Source organism: Anomaloglossus baeobatrachus, chromosome 9, assembly GCF_048569485.1.
Source record: "Anomaloglossus baeobatrachus isolate aAnoBae1 chromosome 9, aAnoBae1.hap1, whole genome shotgun sequence".
In the NCBI taxonomy this organism is placed as follows: Eukaryota; Metazoa; Chordata; class Amphibia; order Anura; family Aromobatidae; genus Anomaloglossus; species Anomaloglossus baeobatrachus.
Genome location: NC_134361.1, coordinates 57,633,009 through 57,651,560, shown reverse-complemented (window position 1 = coordinate 57,651,560; position 18,552 = coordinate 57,633,009). Strand labels below are relative to the sequence as shown.

Here is an 18,552-nt window from a genome sequence, read left to right as displayed (position 1 = left end):
TGAGTGGTGAGGGGGCTGCACTCTGGTGAGTGGTGAGGGGGCTGCACTCTGATGAGTGGTGAGGGGGCTGCACTCTGGTGAGTGGTGAGGGGGCTGCACTCTGATGTGTGATCAGGGGGCTGCACTCTGGTGAGTGGTGAGGGGGCTGCACTGTGGTGAGGGGGCTGCACTCTGGTGAGTGGTGAGGGGGCTGCACTCTGGTGAGTGATGAGGGGGCTGCACTCTGGTGAGGGGGATGCACTCTGGTGAGTGGTGAGGGGCTGCACTCTGGTGAGTGATGAGGGGGCTGCACTCTGGTGAGGGGGATGCACTCTGGTGAGTGGTGAGGGGCTGCACTCTGGTGAGTGGTGAGGGGGCTGCACTGTGGTGAGGGGCTGTCTGGCTCCTGGAGGCAGGCTCTCCTGTAGGATGAGAGGACTGAGCAGAAGGCAGTGCATGGAGAGGTGTGAGGCTTAGGGGAGTGCACTTGGCTGCCTCTCTCCAGTCTGTGTATTGCACAGAGGACTGAACGCTTGGATTGCTGGGAAGAAAGGATAAAGGGCTTCAGTCTGTGTTTGGCTCCATGAAGCAGACTCCTCTTCCATCTTCGCAGCCCTCCATGTAACACAAGCTTTTGTCGTAATGATCTTGGATCTTCACCGGCACCAAGAACATGGATGACAAGTCCAACAAGCTGCTCCTGGCCCTGGTCATAGTCTTCCTGTTCGCTGTGATCGTCTTGCAGTATGTGTGCCCAGGCACTGAATGTCAGCAGCTCAGGCTACAAGCTTTCAGCTCTTCATTGGTGGACCCCTACTGGGCAGAAGATGAGAGCCCTGCCAAATTTGTGCCCAAATTTAATTTCACCGTGGACGACCTACTGAGGAAGGTGGACTTCAACATCAATGGGGACGATCTGATTGTGTTCCTGCACATCCAGAAGACTGGGGGCACCACGTTTGGTCGCCACCTGGTCAGGAACATACGTCTGGAGCAACCTTGCGAGTGTAAGGCTGGGCAGAAGAAGTGCACTTGTCATAGACCAGGCAAGAAGGAGACCTGGCTCTTCTCAAGATTCTCTACTGGATGGAGCTGTGGACTGCATGCAGACTGGACCGAACTCACCAACTGTGTCCCTGCAGTGGTGGACAACAAGAAGGAGATCAAGATGAGACCTCTGAGGTGAGTCCCTGCTCTCCAGAGCCCTAGCCTTCAAATTAGGGATGAACACCTCGAGCACAAAGGAATCCCATCCCCAGACCCATTGTCCTGGGGACACATTGTATCGTAGGAAACTTTGCTACACATCCATAGGTGTCCATGCAATGTGCAGTGTGCAGTGTGCAGTGTGCAGTGTGCAGTGTGCAGTGTGCAGTGTGCAGCGTGCAGTGTGCAGTGTGCAATGTGCAGTGCTGATGGAGGAATTCTTCACTTCACTTGTTCAAGAGCCAGCATTTAACTCTGTCATGCCCTGTGTGTATGTTCTGAGCAACTTCTGCTGGTGTATGCTGGTATGCCGCTGTTCACATGCAGCACCTTCAGGGCAATGATGAGGTGCGGTATCTGCCCGTGTCTTGCTGTGTTTTTAGTTGTTGTTATTGACACATTGTGCAGCTATTTACACAGGGAAAAGTTGGTGATCAATAGAATAAGAGCTGAAAATCTGTAGACTTTGTGATGATTATTTTACAAATAATTTCTATTTATGTTATTTGTGTATTTATCGAGCACCATAATAAATTGTCTAAAGAAATATCTATAATCTATCTATCTATCCCTCTATCTATCTATCTATCTATCTATCTATAATCTATCTATCTATCTATAATCTATCTATCTATCTATCTATAATCTATCTATCTATCTATCCCTCTATCTATCTATCTATAATCTATCTATCTATCTATCTATCTATCTATCTATCCCTCTATCTATCCTGTATTTATCAATATATTATCTATTTATCTGTCTATCCTTCTATCTACAGTATCTATTATGTATCTATCTGTATATATATAATCTAACTATCTATCTATCTATCCATCACCAATCAATTAGCTATCATATATAGCTGTAACTATTTATCTATGAATGTATCTATATAATATCTATCCATCCATTATCTATCTATCTATTATGTATCTATCTCTATATATAATCTATCATTCTATTGTATATATATATTTATCACCAGTCAATTAGCTATCCTCTATCTATATAATATCTAACTATTTTTCTATCAATATCTCATTCTGTCTATTTATTTTATCTATCTAAATACTATTTATTCTATCTATCTATCCATTATTCTATCTATCTATCTATCCATTATTCTATCTATCTATCTCTCTATCCATTATTCTATCTATCTATCTATCTATCTATCTATCCATTATTCTATCTATCTATCTATCTATCTATCCTTCTATCTATCTATCTATCTATCCTTCTATCTATCTATCTATCCTTCTATCTATCTATCTATCTATCTATCCTTCTATCTATCTATCTATCTATCCTTCTATCTATCTATCTATCTATATATCTATCCATTATTCTATCTATCTATCCTTCTATCTATCTATCCATTATTCTATCTATCTCTCTATTTCTATCTATCTATCTATCTATATCTATCTATCTATCCATTATTCTATCTATCTATCTATATCTATCTATCCATTATTCTATCTATCTATCTATCCATTATTCTATCTATCTATCTATATATCTATCTATCCATTATTCTATCTATCTATCCATTATTCTATCTATCTATCCATTATTCTATCTATCTATCTATCTATCTATATATCTATCTATCCATTATTCTATCTATCTATCTATCTATCTATCTATCTATCCCTCTATCCATCCATCCATCCATCCATCCATATATCCATCCATCCATCTATCTATCCATCTATCTATCCATCTATCCATCCATCCATCCATGCATCTATATATCCATCTATCTATCTATCCATTATTCTATCTATCTATCTATCTATCTATCTATCTATCCTTCTATCTATCTATCTATCTATCTATCTATCTATCTATCTATCCATTATTCTATCTATCTATCTATCTATCTATCTATCTATCTATCCTTCTATCTATCTATCTATCTATCTTTCTATCTATCTATCCATTATTCTATCTATCTCTCTATTTCTATCTATCTATCTATATCTATCTATCCATTATTCTATCTATCTATCTATCGCCACCATTTGTATCCAATGACAGTGAAAAATCGCATTAGGAGAAAAAATGATGATGGCTGAAATCTTTTCCCCATTCTTGTTTTTTATTCTTTTTTATTCTTACTTTTCCTTCTCATAAACAATCTCACTATTTCTCTTTGTCCTGTAAAGCACATGTTATTATCGCTCTATTCCAGCATGTTTTGGCCATCCAGCCGGGCCTATAAGGGTTAAAGTCAAGTTTCTATCCATTTTATTGATTTTTTTGGTCCACACACATCTACTTTCTTATAGTATGGAACATCCGCAGTGTTTATACACAGAGCTCCTCCAAATATTCATTTGGTGCCTCCAGTGTGTAAAATCCAGGTGTGGAAATCCCATGCATGTAGATGAGGATTAATGCACACTGATAAAATCATGAAGGGACCTGTGAAGCGCTTGTGCATCTCTGTGTGATCTGGCGGTGAGCTAATTAACACCAATGATAATAAACATTTCATCTCCCGCCATAAATGTATTTGTCTGTGCGCTGAATATTAAATTTTGCTGGAACGTGCTTTGCAGATTAAGGACAAGTTGGCTATCAGGAGTCTGTGCAGAGGTGAGAGATGTGCCAGCGCCCTGACACCGGCAACCCGCAACTTCTGCTGGAATTACAATGCCTATAGATGTACAATGCAGATGTAGCAGAGCTGAGAGCATCATTGGGCTAAAAATATGAAATACAGGACTGCGTGTAAATCTACGGCATTAGGAAACCTCGGAATATATAAAACATTGGACCTTAGAAGCCTTATGTGGATTTCGTCTCCATTTGAAAATTTAGCACATGCACAGAGAACATCAATGAAGCCACAGTAGCCATATTGTAACATTATATACGTAAATAGTCATTTCTTAACGGAATAATATGGATAATACAAAGTCTGAGTTAATCCCTCTAATCCCTTTAATTTCACCTGCAGCTAGTGAGAATGACCCTAGATGATCTCCGGTCATCCCCATTCTTCAACCGCCATAGACAGAATTAAGATTTTTTTTTCTGCATCAAAACTAAAAAAAGTTTCCATAATTTTAACAATGATACAAAAAGTGCGTCCTTAACTCCCTCTTGCCTGGTTTCCTTCTACCTTATATTGTACAGTTTTCTTGCTGTTTTCATGACAGCTCCGCTGGATTCAGGTCATTCATTCTGACATCGCAGGGCCGGAGGCGTGAAGTTCTCAGAAAACACTTTCTAGGGGTAATTTACCTCCTGTGATATATGCAGGTGCTACGAGAAATAATACAAATGTAAGTTAATAGTCAATGTATCATATTTATGATAGATATTGAGATATTTTACACTTATAGATAGCATATATACTTTATATATACAGTATATAAGTATATATATATATATATATATGTAAATGTAAAAAATCTCAATGATATCTATCATAAATAAGATACAATTACTATATATATATATATATACACTGTATATATGTATATATATATATATATATATACATATATATAGATATGTCTCTCTCTCTCTCTCTCTCTCTCTATATATATATATATATATATATATATATATATATATATATACACACAGTATATACACATATATATACAATTGCTATTTTATGTATATAATTACTATTTTTATATATATATATATATATATATATATACTATATATATTACTATTTTATACATATATATATTCTGTATATATAATATACGGTATATGTATATATAATTTTTTTTCTTTATATCTTTTGATTTATATGTTCTGTATATTTTATATACTGTATGGAGAGAGATACATACAAAATTTAGATCTAACGTGCATATGGTTTTACTTGACCCTGTAAAGTCTAAATGCTGCTAATTTTAGGCATCTCGTTTATGGATACATTTTATTGCCATATATATGTCCAAAAGGGATTTCAAGGACGTTAAAACATTAGATTAGAGCAGAAAAGGTGTTGACTGACTATACCCCTCTGTTATTTCAGTGCCAACGCCCTTTATTTACTTTACCGGAGCAATCATGTGCCATATTTCCACATGACCGCTGCAGCCAATCACTGGCTTGTATGTATGTCATGAGACCACAGCGGCCTGTGATTGGCAGCTGGGGTCACATTGACATAAGACAGATCGAAAGTACAAAAAAAAGCAATAGAGGCAATGAATTAGACAGTTCACCATTGGTTATTGTCTTCATGTTATCGCAATTCATTTTCTCAACCGTAATTTTTTAAACTTTGGGATAATCCCATTATATGGAATCTAGTAAATACAAGGAGCAGCAGGGAGTGTGTGCGGGGGGAGATCAGCTCTGCTGCCGCTGCGTCAGAGAAGCCCTTATATTGGATGCCTGTCCTCCCCGGCCATAAATTTACCTGTGTGCATTATATATGTGCCTGATGGTAAAACTCCCACAAGGACTGTTACTGGACTGTAATGGGCGATCAGTAACAGAACACAAATCCATCACATCACTGCTACCAGATTAACTGGATGGAGGAGTCTAGTGTTTTAGGTTTTGTTTTTTTGCACGAGATACAATAAAATAAATCCATTTTCAGTACCTTATCTGTCCCTCTTTCTATCTATCTCTGTATCTATCTATCTATTTATTCATTATCTATCTATCTATCCCTCTATCTATCTATCTATCCCTCTATCCATCTATCTATCCCTCTATCTATCTATCTATCTATCCCTCTATCTATCTATCTATCTATCTATCTATCTATCTATCTATCTATCTATCTATCTATCTATCTATCTATCTATCTATCTATCTATCTATCCCTCTATCTATCTATCTATCTATCTATCTATCTATCTATCTATCTATCTATCTATCTATCTATCTATCCCTCTATCTATCTATCTATCTATCTATCTATCTATCTATCCCTCTATCTATCTATCTATCTATCTATCTATCCCTCTATTATCTGTCTATCTATCTAATGAAAAAATACAAACAGCATATAAATTAGGTGCAAAGCCCCCAACAAACCGCAATCCTCCTGGCAAACAATATATAAACAAAAAAAGTAAGGCAGCACTATAAATAAAGTGAAAAAGTGGACTTTAATAGCCCTTATGGCGTGTCGATGTTTCAGTTGTGACCAGCCTTTATCAAGCAACATTGTAAGTGAATAGGAAGAATTTATAGGGGCGATATATAGTTAAATTAATTTGAACAATTTATAAACACATAGAATATTTCATAATGACAAAGTGCATAGTGCCAAACAATAATCTCAAATATTATATTGCCAGATTTACAATTCAATATTTAATACAATAATGTGCCATAGTGCTTTAAGAAAGTTAAACAAATTTCCAGGTGCATAATATAAGTTAATTACAATTTATTGGATTCAGACTCTATACCATCTAAGGAGCACTTATCCATAATTTTTTGCTTATCTACCTATCCATCTATCTATCCATCTATCATTCCATCTATCTATCTATCCATCTATCATTCCATCTATCTATCTATTTACAGTATCTATCTATCTATCCATCTATCATTCCATCTATCTATTTATCTATCTATTTATCTATCCATCTATCTATCCGTCTATCATTCCATCTATCTATTTATCTATCTATTTATCTATCTATCTATCTATCTATCTATCATTCCATCTATCTATTTACAGTATCTATCTATCTATCCATCTATCATTCCATCTATCTATTTATCTATTTATTTATCCATCTATCTATCTATCTATCTATCTATCTATCTATCTATCTATCTATCTATCTATCTATCTATTCATCTATAATTCCATCTATCTATCTATCTATCCATCTATCATTCCATCTATCTATTTATTTATTTATCTATCTATCTACCTATCTATAATTCCATCTATCTATCTATCTATCTATCTATCTATCTATTCATCTATCATTCCATCTATCTATTTATCTATTTATTTATCCATCCATCTATCTATCTATCTATCTATCTATTCATCTATAATTCCATCTATCTATCTATCTATTCATCTATCATTCCATCTATCTATCTATCTACCTATCTATCTATCTATCTATTCATCTATAATTCCATCTATCTATCTATCCCTCTATCTATCTATCTATCTATCTATCTATCTATCCTTCTACCTATCTATCTATCTATCTATCCATCTATCATTCCATCTATCTCTCTCATACTTATCTTTCTATCTACCTAGGATAATTTTAGTATTACTACTTATTTCACAGACTAAAACCCTAAATTTTATCTGTAGACAATGACATATTTGGCATTGCTTTCCTATAGATTGTATCCCTAGCCTCCCTATAGGTGTCTTTTTGGGTCCTGTATTTCTCACATGTAGTATAACATTACAGAATGCCCTTCTTTTGCCATCACACATAACAGAACCTCTATGGGAACAATGATGGCGGCCGATACTGCCTGTGAGAACACAGCCTTACATATATAGAAAACTAAATAATGTCCGGAGAAGGTATTTTCACTTTGCTCCAGGAATGAATATTAATTGTTTCATAAGTTTGTCTAAGGCCGGGTTCCCACGATCAGTTGCGTTTTTGACTCTGCAGACTTTCTGCACCATCTTCGCGCCTTCGCTTGTGTTTTTTCATTGCTTTATTTAACGCTGCTTTTTTATTGTGTTTTATCTTGTTTTTGACACTGCGTTTTTTGTCTCCTTTATATAAAGCTGTTTTGTTTTTTTAAATTTCCTGGTATTGACATCATTAGGTGCAGATTACACTCGGTTTTGTTGCATTTCCGCCTCGTAAATCCCACCAAAGACTCATGAAGCTTCACTTTTATGTGGCTCAGTAGTCGGTGGATCAGGCTACAAGATGATATTGATGAATGTGAATAAACTAAGACAGGCACCTGATTGTAGAATTAAAGGGCTCCAGGGGATCTCACTCTTTTTTTTTTTATTTACATAAAATGAACCACAATCCATTTTTGTCGAGTATTGAGGTGATCCTCATTCACTTGCATCAAAAAGTTTCCATGCATATTTTTGTCCTCTGTGCAGTAAAGATTTTGCTGCAGAAATAGAGGGCATGATACTGAATATCATGGATTCTGCATGGAAAATCTGAGGATGACCCTATTGAATGACAATGGGACGAATCCTGGTGTAGATTTCTGGTAGTACAAACTGCGTCATATCGGATTTCTTCCATGAAAGTTAAGGTCAGAGTTATCCTGAACTCTTATACTGGCCCATTTAAAGTACTATGTGTGACGCTAGTTACTTACTCACTGGCAAGTCTGGAGACAGGTTAGTTAAACTATTCGGGGTCAGATATAAGGAGAGCTCATCATGGATATAGAGAGTAAACGGAGGTGTAGTCAGATAACCGTCTTGGGTCAGAATACTAGGAAAGCTCGTCATGGATACAAGGAGTAAACTGAGACATAGGCAGGTCATGATCTGGGGTCAGAATACTAGGAGATCATGTCTGGGTGCTGGGTACAGGGAGTAAACAGAAGCGTAGTCAGGCAACAGTCCAGGGTCAGAATACTAGGAGATCACGTCATGGGTACAGGGAGTAAACAGAAGAGTAGTCAGGCAACAGTCCACAGTCAGAATACTAGGAGGTCATGTCATGGGTACAGGGAGTAAACAGAAGAGTAGTCAGGCAACAGTCCACAGTCAGAATACTAGGAGGTCACGTCATGGGTACAGGGAGTAAACAGAAGCGTAGTCAGACAACAGTCCAGGGTCAGAATACTAGGAGGTCATGTCATGGGTACAAGGAGTAAACTGAGGTGTAGTTAGGCAACAGTCCAGGGTCAGAATACTAGGAGGTCATGTCATGGGTACAGGGAGTAAACTGAGGTGTAGTTAGGCAATAGTCCAGGGTCAGTATACTAGGTCATGTCATGGGTACAAGGAGTAAACTGAGGTGTAGTTAGGCAATGGTCCGGGGTCAGAGCAACCAACAGAGCTCAGGAATGCAGACCAAAAGCACCACTCAAACAGAATTCTATAAATGGCGGAGATCTGGGGGAAACTGTTCAGCTAAATAGCCGAGCAATCACAGGGAACAACTGAATAACCCAGCACCTCCCAGAATCAGAATGGAGAACTGAGCCATTCAATTCACCAACAGTTCAGTCTGATTGGATGACTCAGCTGTCACTCACCAAACTGACAACGCTCCAGTACCCAATTGGATGACTGAGCTGTCACTCACCAAACTGACAGCTCAGCACGCCCTGATTCCAGTAATTCATTTCCTCCTAGAGACCTAGATGATAAGGAGGAATCATGACACTGGGGTTATTTATTATGCTTGTTTGTATAGCACCTACTTATTCCACATCGCTTTACAGACATGATCACTGTCCCCATTGGGGCTCACAATCTACATTCCCTATCAGTATGTCTTTGGAGTGAAGGAGAACCTGGAGGAACCCCACACAAAGGGAGAACATACAAACTCCTTGTAGATGTTGTCGTTGTCCTGGTGGGATTTGAACCCAGGACCCTAGTGCTGAAAAGGAAAAGTGCCAACCGCTGAGCGACCATTCAGTGCCAACTACTGAGCCACAATACAGTGCCAACCACTGAGCCACCATAAAGTGCTAACCACTGAGCCACTATACAGTGCCAATCACTGAGCCACCAGTGCTAACCACTGAGCCACCATACAATGCCAATCACTGAGCCACCATACAGTACCAACCAATGAGCCACCATACAGTGCCAACCACTGAGCCACCATACAGTGCTAGCCACTCAGCCACTATACAGTGCCAACCACTGAGCCACCAGTGCTAACCACTGAGCCACCATACAATGCCAACCACTGAGCCACCATACAGTACCAACCAATGAGCCACCATACAGTACCAACCGCTGAGCCACCATACAGTGCCAACTACTGAGCCACCATACAGTGATAACCACTGAGCCACCATACAATGCCAACCACCAAGCCACCATACAATGCCAACCACTGAGCCAACATGCAGTGCTAACCACTGAGTCACTATACAGTGCCAACCACTAAGCTACCAGTGCTAACCACTGAGCCACCATACAGTTTTAACCACTGAGCAACCGTACAGTTCCAACCACTGAACCACCATAGAGTGCAACCACTGAGCCGCCATATAGTGCCAACCACTGAGCCACCATACAGTGCTAACCATTGAGCCACCTGTCCACAACCTGGCAACAAGGCGGTGAAGGCTCTGGATTAAAATATGTTGTATTGCTTGTGTTTTGGAGCATAACAGATGTGAATTATCAATATTGTTTGCCCTGGACAAACAATGAGTTTTTCAGACCCTTTGGATAATTAAAGCGTCAGCCTTTACACCATTTTTATTTGCACAATTTATTACACACCGTCTCCAATGGTCTTACAAAGATATTTCCCTTCCTACATGGCTTCTTATAAGATTTACCCTTCTCTCAGATACAAGGTTGTGTAATCTTATCTTATCCCAGGGTGTATGTGTTGGTGACACCTCAGCCCAGCACATTTGTTATACCGGATACCGTCCTATAGCGCTGTCACACACAACACCTTGCATCTGGCTCTTATAACGTCACCTGTGTATTTGGCCCCCGGCGAGAACAATGACATTCTAACAAACGTATTGTACGCCGAACCCTGCATGTTAGGAAAGGATCTGCCCTGTTCACACTGAGCTTTCTCTGATACAAGAGATCAAATAAAATTAATCAAATACAGTGCTGGCCAAAAGTATTGGCACCCCTGCAATTCTGTCAGATAATCAGTTTCTTCTTAATGATTGCAATCACAAATTCTTTGGTATTATTATCTTCATTTAATTTGTCTTCAATGAAAAAAAAATAAATTGTCATAAAGCCAAATTGGATATTCCACACCAAACATAAAAAAGGGGGTGGACAAAAGTATTGGCACTGTTTGAAAAATCATGTGATGCTTCTCTAATTTGTGTAATTAACAGCCCCTGTAACTTACCTGTGGCACCTAACTGGTGTTGGCAATAACTAAATCACACTTGCAGCCAGTTGACATGGATTAAAGTTGACTCAACCTCTGTCCTGTGTCCTTGTATGCACCACATTGAGCATGGAGAAAAGAAAGAAGACCAAAGAACTGTCTGAGGACTTGAGAATCCAAATTGTGAGGAAGCATGAGCAATCTCGAGGCTACAAGTCCATCTCCAAAGACCTGAAAGTTTCTGTGTCTACGGTGCGCAGTGTCATCAAGAAGTGTAAAGCCCATGACACTGTGGCTAACCTCCCTAGATGTGGAAGGAAAAGAAAAATTGAGAGATTTCAACGCAAGATTGTGCGGATGGTGGATAAAGAACCTCGACTAACATCCAAACAAGTTCAAGCTGCCCTGCAGTCCGAGGGTACAACAGTGTCAACCCGTACTATCCGTCGGCGTCTGAATGAAAAGGGACAGTATGGTAGGATACCCAGGAAGACCTCACTTCTTACCCCGAGACATAAAAAAGCCAGGCTGAAGTTGGCCAAAACTTACCTGAGAAAGCCTAAAACGTTTTGGAAAAATGTTCTCTGGTCAGATGAGACAAAAGTAGAGCTTTTTGGGAAAAGCCATCAACATAGGGAAAAAAAAAGAGGCATTCAAAGAAAAGAACACGGTCCCTACAGTTAAACATGGCGGAGGTTCCCTGATTTTTTGGGGTTGCTTTGCTGCCTCTGGCACTGGACTGCTTGACCGTGTGCATGGCATTATGAAGTCTGAAGACTACCAACAACTTTTACAGCATAATGTAGGGCCCAATGTGAGAAAGCTGGGTCTCCCTCAGAGGTCATGGGTCTTCCAGCAGGACAATGACCCAAACACACTTCAAAAAGCACTAGAAAATGGTTTGATAGAAAGCACTGGAGACTACAAAAGTGGCCAGCAATGAGTCCAGACCTGAACCCCATAGAACACCTGTGGAGAGATCTCACAATGGCAGTTTGGAGAAGGCCCCCTTCAAATCTCAGGGACCTGGAGCAGTTTGCCAAAGAAGAATGGTCTAAACTTCCAGCAGAGCATTGTAAGAAACTCATTGATGGTTACCGGAAGCGGTTGTTCGCAGTTATTTTGGCTAAAGGTAGTGCAACCAAGTATTAGGCTAAGGGTGCCAATACTTTTGTCTGGCCCATTTTTGGCGTTTTGTGTGAAATGATCAATGATTTGATTTTTGTTTCATTCTCTTTTGTGTTTTTTTTCATTGCAAGCAAAATAAATGAAGATAATCATACCAAAGAATTTGTGATTGCAATCATTTTCAAGAAGAAACTGAGTATAATCTGACAGAATTGCAGGGGTGCCAATGCTTTTGGACAGCACTGTATATATATATATATATATATATATATATATATATATATATATATATGTGTGTGTGAAGCATACGTATGGGTATTATTATATACTGTATAAGAATGGCAAGAGGGCATCTGCTGCGTGTGGAGGAAGGTTTACTAGCAGCATAGAAATAGAATTTTTAGGCTATGTCCATATGGGGCACTTTGAGGAAGACAAATCTGATAAGGTCTTCAAGTCAAAAACTTTGGGAAATGCCCCTTTTTGGAAGAGTTTTTCTTGTCTTTAAAGAGGTTTTCCACTACTTTTACATTGATGGCCTATCCTTTGGTTAGGTCATCAATATTTGATCAGCGAGGGTCCGACACCCCGCACCCCCGCCGTTCAGCTATTCACAGTGCCGATGGCGGCAATAGGTTGTCGGAAATACTCACTTCTAGAGCTGCCCCGTCTTTAGATAGCGGCTGTGGCTGGATACTACACATACGCCTCCTATTCAAATTGCTATCTGCTCGTTATTGTCACAATTCCTCCTAGCGGCGGGCCTGGTCGAAACAAGTGACAGTTCAGCCATCTCATCGGAGACTTGGGTGTACTGATTTGTCAGCATAGTGATAGACAGTTTTGCCGTCCAATTGGAGGCCAGGAGAGTTGGATTTCCTCCATGTGTCTCCTGTTCAGAGTGATTAGATTTAGCTGGCTCCTTGTCTTTACTTACTGCCAGTTGTATCTTATGCTCAGTGGTGTCTGCGTGTCTTTTGTTCCTGTGCTCAGTATTTGATTGATTGCTCCCTGACCTTGGACCTTTCTCCTGACTATCTGTTTGCCTAGCCCCTTCATATTTATCCACTACCTTCCTAGAATTTTTTACGATGGACTGTGACCTAACTACACCTTTGTCTTACCGCTTTTGATTATTAAGAACCTTCTTGGTATCTGACCCCGGACCTCTTGACAACCCAACCTCATGGTTGGTCAGTGAGTAATGACTAGCGTCATGGTTATATTATTGATTAGTACTCATTGTGGCCAGAAACTTTCTTTGCAAAAGAACTCCAAAAAAGTGTTTGGCTATAAGTTGTAAGGGGCAAAACAACATAAGAGTGGAATCAGTGAATTTTCATGGTTTAATGAAAGTGATTTAACCAAATGTTCCTCTGACGAGTCAATGACCATCTTGTTGCCTTATACATTATTTTTAAAGAGTAACTGAAATTTTGAATTTTTCATTATATTTTTCAGGCACTTTAATTGCCTGCAGATCAGTGTGGGTCCAGATCGAGACCTCCACCGATCTTTCAAAAGACCACTGAGGAGCACACAGCTCAGGAAACCGCAAGGGCAAGTGCACAGTATGGACTCAATGGAAAGTCTTTTGGACGATTGGTGGAGGGTCCCAGGAGGGTGGGGGGTCCCAGGAGGGCGGGGAGTGAAGGGTCCCAGGAGGGTGGGAGAGTGAGGTGTCCCAGGAGGGTGAGGGAGTGAAGGGTCCCAGGAGGGTGGGGGAGTGAAGTGTCCCAGGAGGGTGAGGGAGTGAAGGGTCCCAGGAGGGTGGGGGAGTGAGGTGTCCCAGGAGGGTGGGGGAGTGGGTGGTCCCAGAAGGGTGGGGGAGTGAAGGGTCCCAGGAGGGTGGGGGAGTGAGGTGTCCCAGGAGGGTGGGGAGTGGGTGGTCCCAGGAGGGTGGGGGAGTGAAGGGTCCCAGGAGGGTGGGGGAGTGAGGTGTCCCCGGAGGGTGGGGGAGTGGGGGGTCCCAGGAGGGTGGGGGAGGTCCCAGGAGCCAGACCGCCACTGATCTGTAGTGCCTGAGAAATCTAAAAATGAACTGTTCAAAGTCTTTAACCCTGTAGCGTCCATGCAATGTTTTGTTCTGGTTCACGTAAGGTCAGGAAATTCATCAGTGTAAGCCGTGAATTTGTCTTGGTTTTCGTAACTTCGTGGATGTCATTTGTATGATGTTTTTATATGTAATTAAGTAGCTCCATTTTTTTTCTGCACTTAGCAAAGACTTTCCAAGAGAATCAGTGCTGCGCGCTGAGTGCTGTACGTGACTGGCATACCGTCCGGGCCGCTCGGAATGACACTGTGGCCTAATTACACAAACATCACTGGTGAAGAAAATGGGACTGATGTAGAGAAGCACCAGGTGATGCGTGGAGAGCAGACATCGGCGTTCTGCGGCGTGCTGTCTACCTGCCATTAACCATCTTCAGCCGGGTGCCTTTGTAAGCGGAGCTCTGTAGTCTCTGTGCTCTACATCTCTGAAATATTAGTACACTTAGCTACGGGAGGCCGCGATCATTCATTGTACAGCTTGTTTTTTTTTTTTGCAAACTTTAAAATATAACTTCATTATAATTGCAATTTATGCTGCTGACATATTCCGCAGCCCTGTCCAATTAGAGAACTTTATCGTGGTACATGAGTGTGTGCCCCAGAGGAGCTTACAATCTAAGCACACGGCAGATAATCTAACGATCTAACGCTGCTTTACAAGCTAATTAGACCCACGTGAACTCAACGGCATGCAAGATCCGTCACCAGTTTTTATGAGAGTTGTTGCAGCAACTCCCACGATGCAATGTAGTCAGCGGATCGGAGGGTTGTGTGTTGGTGTACAGCAAACTTTATAATGTAGACTTGCTTTTATAGATAGAAATATAACTGCACTGTATGGTGTAACTGGCGCATGTAGCAGAGCAGAAAATATTTATATATTACTGACCTCTACTTAAGGCCACTTTACACACATCGACATCGCATCGGTTGTGCGTCACAGCCAAATCGCTGCCCGTGGCGCACAACATCCTTAGTCCCCGTCAGACATACTTACCTGCCTAGCGACGTCGCTGTGGCCGGTAAACCGCCTCCTTTCTAAGGAGGAGGTTCGTTCAGCGTCACAGCGGCGTCACTAAGCGGCCGCCCAATAGGGGCGGAGATGAGCGGCCGGAATATCCCGCCCACCTCCTTCCTTCCTCATTGCCAGCGCAGGTACGATGTGGTTCCTCGTTCCTGCGATGTCACACATAGCGATGTGTGCTGACGCAGAAACGACGAACAACCTGCGTCCTGCAACAGCAACAATATTTGAGATTAGAACGACGTGTCAACGATCAACGATTAGGTCGTCCGTGCGTTTCACACGCAACGACGTCGCTGACGAGGCCGGATGTGCCTCACGAATTCCGTGACCCCCAACGACATCTCGTTAGCGATGTCGTTGCGTGTAAAGCGGCCTTAAGTTGTCCATGGGGGTGTATACATTTATGTTCAGCATTGTATATATACAGCTCTGGCAAAAATTAAGAGATCACTTTAAAATTGTCAGTTTTCCTGATTTTTCTCTTTATAGGTATATTTTTGAGTAAAATATAAATTGTTCTTTTATTATATAAACTACTGACAACGTCTCCGAATTTCCAAGCAAAATATTTTGTATTTATTTTCTGAAAATGAGATATGGTCAAAATAACAAAACAATGCATGGCTTTCAGACCTCAAATAATGCAAATAAAACAAGTTCATAATCATTTAGAAACAACAATACTAATAATGTTTTACCTCAGGAAGAGTTCAGAAATCAATATTTTGTGGACTAACCATGATTTTGTAATCCCAGCTTTCATGCGTCTTGGCTGCTTTCCATCAGTCTTCACACTGCTTTTGGGTGACCTTATGCCACTCCTGGCACAAAAATGTAAGCAGCTCTTCTTTGTTTGATGACTTGTGACTATCCATCTTCCTCTTGATTACATTCCAGAGGTTTTCAATGGGGTTCAGGTCTGGAGCTGGCCATGAGAGGGCTTTGATGTGGTGGTCCTTCATCCACACATTGATTGACCTAGCTGTGTGGCATGATGCATTGTCCTACTGGAAAAACCATTCCTCGGAGCCGGGGAACATTGCCTGAGCAGAAGGAAGCAACTGCTTTTCCAGGATAGCCTTGTATGCGGCTTGATTCATACATCCTTTGCAGAGATGTTAGTTGAATTTTCTTTACTAATTTTCAGCTTTGACCAACACCTGGTCGTCTAATGGTTAGATGGAGACCTGGACAGGCGTACAAGCCACGGTGTCTTGCACACACTGTGAAATTTGGTGGAGGATCGGTGATGATCCTTGGATGCTTCAGCAAGGCTGGAGCTTAATCTTTAACATGCCCAATTCCTGCCCATAAATTAATATGCCCTTGGAAAACTAAGATTTCAGAGATCAATATCTCACTGAATATATGAACAATTTTTAAAATTTGGACAATACTGGAGTTTCAGTCAACATTTTATTTAACTCGTAACGTGAAAGTAAGATTAATAATAATATAACTGTCACAAGATCTTTGTTTCCCAGCAGATTTATCTTTTATGTGGTCTGTGGTCATAAATCAGCTGAGAAGAACTAAAAAAAGACAGATAAATAGAGTTAGAAACTCTCCCTTTGGACCGTCTGAATGAACTCACCGACGGTTTTTCAGTTAATCCACTCTACAGCCAACAAGTTCAAGGGCAGCACTAAGGCATTAGTAGGCAAAGGGTGCAACATTTTTAATTGGACTTGATTCTGAAAAATTATTTTTAGAGAAAAATAATTTTTAGACACAAATAATTTTAAGACAAAAATAATTTTTAGACACAAATAATTTTTAGACAAAAATACATTTATTTGCATAAGGGAAAAAATGTTCTTAAAGGAGGACAATTGTCTTCCTGGGAGCTTAAAAAATCATCGCAGTTAATGAATGAGGCTTTTGCGCTATGATGAGCTGTTTAGATATACTGATAGTCAAGCTTTTGTAGGAACGTTTGATCCCCAATTACAGCCCCATAATATTGTCCATATCTAAATGGGGCAATAATAATAATAACAATAATAATAATATAATAATAATAAGAACAAAAATATAATAACAATAGTAATAATAATAATAATGATAATAATAATATAATAGTAATAATAATAATAATAATAATAATTATAATAATATAATAGTAGTAATAATAATAATATTATGATAATAATATAGTAATAGTATTAGTAATAATGATAATAGTAATAATGTAATAGTAATAAAATAATAATAATAATATAATAATAATAATAATAATATGTATTCATTTATATAGCGCTATAATTCCACAGTGCTTTACATACACTAAACTTATGCAATACAGAAGGAAACAACGAATAAATAAAAATTTAGTGCCAAGGTGTACATAGCCGTTAAAGCTTCAAAACTCCAAATTTAAGGATCAAAATCAAAAAATTGTATGTGTTATTAACAACATAGTCCCATTAAATGTTCCTTTATTATCATAATAACTTTGCTTTGGAGGTTTCTTTTCCTAGCTTGCTTCCACTGTTTTCACTCCGGTCTGGCTTGTATGTGATTTGGATTGGCACTTTACTCATTAGGCATATGCTTTGTAGAGGAAACGCTGCAGAGTGAACAGCAGTCTTGTGCCTGACAGATGCCCCATTCAGCAGTTATTGATTGGCACCGCCATGTAATCACTATCATTTTCAGATATTAGTCCGGACACGGTTGGCACTGCTGCATTGAAGTCTGTTAAAATGCAAATATGTAAAGAAATATATTTCTCTTGTCGTATGGATCTTCCAACTGTATAAAAAAATTACGTGCTCTTCTAAAAGATATATTACTAATGTAAAATATTAAATTACTGAAAGAAATGGCCAATAACTGGCATTAAGTAACAAAAATAAATCTATAACCAATAAACTAAATAACCAATAACTGGCATTAAATCACAAGTATGCAACACTTTTAGAATTTATGCACACATTGTGACTCTATAAACAGATTTTTGCCAACAAGCTGCAAGGGTTAAAACATAGAATTCAGGGATGCCTGCCTTGTCAAGATCCGATCTGTTGTTTATTTGCTATGTTTTTTTAAGCAGCTGCACCCTTATCATTACTAGACAACAATGTCCCATGCAGGGCAGTCTGGCACTCCCCCTCCTGTGATGGACATCTCACTGTCAATGTGCAATCTCTATAGAGAGCCTGGTGTGGACAGCTCTCTCAGCTC

At 39.7% G+C, this 18,552-nt stretch overlaps 1 protein-coding gene across 2 annotated transcripts in view; it reads left to right on the top strand.

The window, feature by feature from the left end:
- The first annotated feature begins 396 nt into the window (after positions 1–396).
- The window catches only part of HS6ST2 (heparan sulfate 6-O-sulfotransferase 2), a 475,127-nt gene continuing 456,971 nt past the window's right edge, over positions 397–18,552 (top strand). The window contains exon 1 of one of the 2 annotated variants that reach the window (XM_075322659.1): positions 397–1,161. In XM_075322659.1, coding sequence (XP_075178774.1) covers positions 653–1,161 — 509 coding nt within the window. In that variant the 5' untranslated portion in view covers positions 397–652. The remainder of the gene's footprint in view (positions 1,162–18,552) is intronic. The other variant, XM_075322660.1, reaches the window with a different exon arrangement.